The 6,913-nt window shown below is 52.1% G+C and overlaps 1 protein-coding gene across 1 annotated transcript in view; it reads right to left on the reverse strand.

Moving 5' to 3' along the window:
* Positions 1-1,951, reverse strand: part of Sspn (sarcospan) — a 31,976-nt gene extending 30,025 nt beyond the window's left edge. Inside the window, exon 1 of the mRNA XM_055605677.1 lies at positions 1,725-1,951. Coding sequence (XP_055461652.1) covers positions 1,725-1,922 — 198 coding nt within the window. The 5' untranslated portion in view covers positions 1,923-1,951. The remainder of the gene's footprint in view (positions 1-1,724) is intronic.
* Positions 1,952-6,913: the final 4,962 nt, after the last annotated feature.

Below are 6,913 nucleotides of genomic sequence, written 5' to 3' on the forward strand. Positions count from 1 at the left end.
CAGACAGAGAGCATGCCAGCGCTAACACAGACAGACAGACAGACAGACACACAAACCCCAAGGCTCCCCGAACTGAAAACCTGAGGCATTAAGTAACCTGCCCACAGTTATTGGGCAAACACTGTTTGAGCCAGGGCTCAACACCAGGTGCGGTGTTTACACACCTGCCGTCACCGCCTGCCTCCTGTCTCTCCTCCCGGGCAGCTTGGAAGAGACCACCCACACTCAGAATGGTCAGGCCAGCACAGGGCTCCTGTGTCTGAGAGGCAGGGACACACTGAGCGGGGCTGGCCTCCCTCGGGAGGCTGGGGACATCTCTGCTGGACGCGCTCTCCTGCCAGGGTCTCCGCTGAAAGAGAAGCCAAGCAGGCCCACATGCTATGGGTGAGCTGTGTAGACCGGCCTCTGAGCCACGCCCAGAAAGCCGTTCGGAGCAGCAAACACCACGGGAGCAACTGACTCACAGAGCTTTGGGATTTGTGCGCCTTAAACATTACAACAGTTCTGTCCCTATCTAACTCATTTTTTTGGAACTGGTCTTTTTGGAGTTGGAGTAAAAGCTGGTATTCAAAGCCAGTTTCACTCCTTGCTCTTTCCTCTGGCCTTGTCTTCAAGGACAGACATTCCCCCCCAGAGTTATGTTGACAGCCACTGAGGTGACTAAAATATCCAGTATGTCTAAGTGAGAGGTTATTTTTAAAATCATTTGGCTTAGAAAACTCCAATCACGATAATTTCAAGGGAATTCTCAGTACACAAATTAAACATTTTAAATCACTCTGCAAAGACTTATGAGTTTGAATAATCTTAATATAAAAATATCTACACCCATGCATATGGATCAGGCATCTTCACGTTCTGTCCCATCCGAAACTCTGTTGGGGGTTTCTCTGGGCAGCCAGTAAGACGAGCTGGAGGGCGGAAGGGCCGTGCCCATGGCCACGTCTCCGTTCTGGGCCCGAGAGTGCCATTCACTTTATCTTAGCAGGCTTCCTCCCGTCCAGAAAGGAATGGCAATCCCCACCGTTTGGCTTTAGATAATTTGGCATTAAAACGGCGAGCCAGAGTGTGCTACAAAGAAGCCAGTGGGGCTGCCTCATGACCTTGGGCGGGGCCAGCCTGGCTGCTCTAACTTGAGGACTGTCCCGAGATGTGGAGGGCACTGAGGAAGCCCGGTCTGTTTTACCTTAAAGCTTTGACACAGCAACTCAGAACGCTGCGTCCGACATTAGGACTGTCCCAAACGCACTGTGCTGCAGCCGCAAGCTCCGGCCGCCTGACCCTGAATCAAACTTCTGTTTGTTGACTCTCAGTCCCTGCCTTAGAATGCCATTTCACGCGCCCTACAAGGCAGTGTGTCACCCCCGGGCCCAGGGTCTGCCACCCTGCTTCCCCCAAGATGAGCTTCGCTTTGTGCTGCTCATGCAGACACGGGGCCTGGGGACTGGGCCCCACGGCGGGCCTGCGGTTGTCTTTGAGGCTGTGCAAGATGACAGCAGGGCCCTCGGAGGGGCAAGAAGCCTCAGGCAGGAGAAGGCCGGAATCCCGAGTCCAGCCTCGCGGCGGGGAGCCCCCGAGTACCCACAGTCAGCCCCCAAGCAGTTAGGGGTGCAGCTGGGGAGGGGCGCAGCTGGGGAGGGGCGCATGCAGCTGGGTTAGTCTCCACTCCGCCGTGCGGCTTGGCATGCCCGCCGGCGCTTAGGCAGAACAGACTCGATGCTTACGATGATCCCAGCCCAGAACGGAGTGTCTCTGACTAGCAGGGAGGGGCTGATGCTCGCCATGAGGAAGCCCAGCACGGTCACCGCGATGCCCAGCGCCAGCTGCAGGAGCGCCAGCAGCAGCGGGAAGCGGCAGCCGCAGCAGGTCCGCGCCTCCTCCTCCGTGCTCTCGGGCGCCCCGGGGCCCGACTTGCGTCCCATGTTCTGGCTGGTGGTGGCTGCGCTGGGCCGTGGAGCTGGGCCTGTCTGGTCTGCTGAGCCTGGGCTGAGCAAAAGTGGAAAACACTCTTAGGCCACGAGCCGACGAGGGGGACCCGAGGGGGGTCGCCAACTGCCAACGCGCGGGGACCTGGAGCCTAGGGCCCGGGTGATGGGAATGGCAGCCTGCTTTGCTTTTGGTTTCCAGGACCGAGTGCAAGGCAACGCTGAAACCGGCTGTGTTTAATTAAAATACCACTGACAACAAAATGGATTCGGAGATCCCAAAAGCTGAGGAGCCACCGACAAAAGTTAAATTGTGCTTTTTTGTTTTGTTTTGTTTTTGAAATTGTGCTTTTTAAAAAAATCTGTAATTCAACTGACAAGTGAGGAAGGGAGGAAGGAAAGGAAGAAAGGAGGGAAGGAAGAAAGAACAAAAGGAGCAGTGAAAAAAAATAAGAAAACAGAAAAGAAAAAAAACAAAAACCCACAGTTTTTCTTACCGAGGTACTTGCTCCTGGCCCGTTGGACGATTGGCAGGCCAGCTGCAGACCGACTTTGAGCCCCAGAACCCACGGTGGAAAAAGAACTCAAAGTTGAATCCCTGACCTCTGCGCATCTGACACTCACATCATACACAGCTGCACACGATAATAATAATTACTAAATAATCAAAATTTAACAATGAATCGTTCGTAAGAGGTTGGGCTAACTGTGACACCCCTCCTGGTTGTTTTGAAAAGCTGTTTGGCCTCACTTGAGACAGTCTCATGCAGTCCAGGCTCGGTTCAAACTTACTGCTTATCCACACATGACCTTGAATTTTTTAAAAAGATTTTATTTTACTATTCTTTTTTCTCTCCTTCCTTCCTTCCTTCCTTCCTTCCTTCCTTCCTTCCTTCCTTCCTTCCTTCCTTCCTTCCTTCCTTCCTTCCTTCCTTTCTCTCACTACTTTACAGCCTGATCCCAACCCTCTCCCTCCTCTCCTTCCAGTCCCACCCTCACACCCCTTCCTCCTGTCCCCTCTTCTCAGAGAGGGGGAGGCCCTCAAGGGGTACAACCCACCCTAGCACCTCAAGTCACAGCAGGCCTAAGCTCATTCTCTCCCACCGGGGCCAGACAAGGCAGCCCAGCTAGGGGAAAGGGGTCCAAAGGCAGGCAACAGAGTCAGAGACAGCCCCTGCTCCCATTGTTAGGGGACCCACATGTTGACCAAGCTGCACATCTGCTACATGTGTGTAAGGGGTCAGTCCAGCCCATGCGTGCTCTTTGCTTGGTGGTTTAGTCTCTGTGAGCCCCCATGAGCCCAGGTTAGTTGGCTTGTGGGTCTTCTTGTGGTGTCCTCCAGCTCCCTCAGTCCTTCCTCCCACTCCTCCACAAGACTCCCCGAGCTCTGCTTGTTGTTTGGCTGTGGGTCTCTGCATCTGTTTCTTTCCATCAGCTTGAAGCCTCTCAGAGGACAGTTATGCCAGGCTCCTGTCTGCAAGTGTGGCAGAATTTCATTAACAGTGTCAGGGGTTGGCTCTCTCCCATGGGTCCATGGGTCTCAAGTTGGGCCACTGGCTTGCTGTTTCCTTAATCTCTGCTCCCTCTTTATCCTTGCACTTTTAGTAGGCAAGACGAATTTGGGGTTGAAGGTTTTGTGGGTGTGCTCCCTCCACAGGAAGTGCTACCTTGTTATAGGAGGTGGCGGCTTCAGGCTCCATATCCCCCACTGCTAGGAGTCTCAGCTAGGGTCACCCCCACAGAGTCCCAGGAGCCTCCTCTGTTTCAGAGATGGTCCCCCAACACTGATTTCCTTTCTCTCTCCCCTTCCTCCCTCTCCCAACCCTCCCACTCTCCCCTCAACTGATCCCTACCCCCAATCCCCTCCCCACCCCTCTCCCACCCTTTCCCCTCCCTCCGTCTACTTCACAAGTCTATTTTATTTCCCCTTCTGAATGAGATTCAAGCCTCCTCCGCTGGGCCCTCCTTGGCTTCTTTGGGTCTGTGGATTGTAGCACGTTTATCCTGTTCTTTATAAGTGAGCACATACCATGTGTGTCTTTCTGGGTCTGGGTGACCTCACTCAGGATGAGCTTTTCTAGTTCCCACCATTTGCCTGCAAAACAGCAGCCTATAGAATGGGAAAAGGTCTTCACCAACTCTATACCTGACAGAGGGCTAATATCCAAAATATATAAAGAACTCTAGAAGTTAAACACCAACAAACCAAATAACCCAATTAGAAATGGAGTACAGAGGTAAGCAGAGAATTCTCAACAGAGGAATCTCAACAGAGGAATGGCTGAGAAGCACTTAAAGAAATGCTCAATATCCTTAGTCATCCGGGAAATGCAAATCAAAAGGACCCTGAGATTTCATCTAATTCCCATAGGAATGGCTAACATAAAACATTCAAGTGACGGCACATGCTGGAAAGGATGTGGAGAAAGGGGAACCCTCTTCCATTGCTGGTGGGAATGTAAACTTGCACAACCACTTTGGAAATCAATCTGGCACTTTCTCAGAAAATTAGGAAAAGATTTACCTCAAGACCGAGCTATACAACTCCTGGGCATATACCACAAAGACACTTGCTCAACTGTGTTCATAGCAGCTTTATTTGTAAGAGCTAGAGACTGGAAACAGCCTAGATGTTCCTCCACCGAAGAATGGATACAGAAACTGTGAATACATTTACACTGTGGGATACTGTTCAGCTCTTAAGCACAAAGACACCGTGCAGCTTGCAGGCAGATGGACCTTGAATCCTCCTGCCTCCACCTCCCAAGTGCTAGCTCGCAGGTGTGCACCACTGTGTTCAAAGGCTATTGCAACAACGCCCATGAGGGCCCCAGCGAGTCTGCGCACTTCGGCTGTGTCCAAGGGTGTTGACCACTCTAGACAGAGATGACAGTTGCACCCAGGCAGCATTTAAGGGCTACTTTTAGCACCTGCGGTGTGCTAGGACAGGTATCTACAGATCTGGTCCCCGCCAAGGGCCCACAAGAGATGGATAAACCTGGTATTCACAGTTCTACACACCTCCAGGGAGCAGCATTTGGGACAAATTACAGCCTGAAGCCACTAGGAAGCAGTCCCATTTCCCTGGGGGATGTTACATTGTCTTTTGTATGGTCATTTTAATGTTTGGAAACTTCATTCAAAAGGAAATTACGTAGCCAAGATGTTAAGAGAAATCAATAAGCAATAAAACAATTACTATGGGTTGAGATGTCTGAGTCTGACTTCCTGCTGTCCCCTCAGAGTCCCAAACTAACCACTGCTGTGTACACAAGAAGGTTCTCACTCCGCCTTTGCCTTAGATGGTTTCTCTACAGCAGTGAGAAGAATGCGGCCCGTAGGCTAAAGTCAGTAAGTTAGTGGCAGAACCCAAAGCAGACATTCATTTCCCGCTCAGGATGGCCCAAGCAGTGCCACACTCGCCCGGGTCTCATGCAGCCCAGGAAGGCCACTATCGGGGCTGTGGTCATAGAGCCGAGAGGGATTCCAGAAGCACAGACGAAAGCTGGTATGAAAACAGAACAGGGTTCCCAGCGACAAGGACAGCCCAGCAAACAACACGCAATGCTTGATTTTCCACGGGACTCTAACAGAAATCACGCTGAGCCAGCAGCCCACCTCTAAGCAGTCACTGGTTCATATTGCCTGCCCAGCTCCCAGCTGGGCCTGGCCTCACGGACCCCAATTCCTGGCTTCTCCAGAGGCCGGAGCAGATGGGTTCCACGTTCAAGCCTAGGATTTAAGGGCGTATGGAGGACTCTGCAGAGAGAAGCCAAGCGCTTGTTTGCAGCATGTACTGTTGCTGGGTTTCTACTGGTAGGGTAAGACCCCATGGCCAAAAGCAACTTGCCAAGGAGAGAGTTGTTTTCATGTTTCAACTTTCAGGTCACTAGGGCGGTCAAGGCAGGAACTCAAGGCAGGAAGTGAAGCAGAAGCCCAGGGAAGCCACTAACCCCAGGGAGCTGCCCCACCCACATCAATCATTTAACCAGGAAAATGGCCCACAGGCCTGCCGGCAGGCCAAGCTGTGGCGTCTTCTCATTTCTATGTCCAGGTGCCCATGCAAGTAAGGTTGTCCTAGCAGACGCACACGCATGTGAAAACCAGACTTCAGTCTTGGGTGTCTGCCCCAGTCACTCTCCACCTGAGCCTGGAGGGCTCAGTGTCAGCCCTGAGAGCCTCTTGGTTCTGCTTCCCTTGCAGTGAGATGTGAGGACGGACAATGCTTGCCTCAGAAGGCTGGCTCGTCCAGTGAGTGCTGATGAAGCACTCCTACATCGGTCAATAATAGTATCAACAATCCATCAGTCGTAAGTGATCAGTCGTTAGCTGCCATCTTTACGCCATCCCTGCTTTTGCCTCATCCTTCAGTGTGCTTTGTGGAGGTTGCATCAAAATAGGAAGCGTTCTCCGTATATGATTTCCACAAACACTGCGAAGTATTGTGGGAGTTACTGATATCTGGCACTTCAGAACATTTCTGTTGGTCACTCGCCTGCAACTCTAGAACGTGGGAGATGCATGAGAATAAGGAGTTCAAGGACAGCCCCAGCTACACAGTAAGTTCCTGGCCAGAGTGGGCTGTGAAACCCTGCCTCAAACCAAACAAATAACAAAGAGGCCTGTTCATCTAACACTGGTAGCTAAGCATTGTCAATCTGATTCCCCTAGGATATTCAGCTTTGGGTATGACTGTGGGGGGTTAACTGGGTAGGAGGATCCAAATTCGAATGGCGCCACTTGCTGGACAGGGGCTCAGACGAGATAAAAAGAAGCAGCGGCTGAGCTCCAGCACTCCCTCTCTTCCTGACTGGGTACAGCGTGACCAGCCACCCCACAGTCCTGCCTCCAGGATAGGCCACACCACAGTTCCCACCACGATGACCACACCACAGTTCCCACTGCGGTAGACTGCACCACAGTTCCCACCATGATAGACTACACAGTTCCCACCATGATAGACCACACCACAGTTCCCACCATGATAG

This window comes from Psammomys obesus, unplaced genomic scaffold, assembly GCF_907164565.1.
Source record: "Psammomys obesus unplaced genomic scaffold, mPsaObe1.curated_primary_1811, whole genome shotgun sequence".
NCBI classification, from domain to species: Eukaryota; Metazoa; Chordata; class Mammalia; order Rodentia; family Muridae; genus Psammomys; species Psammomys obesus.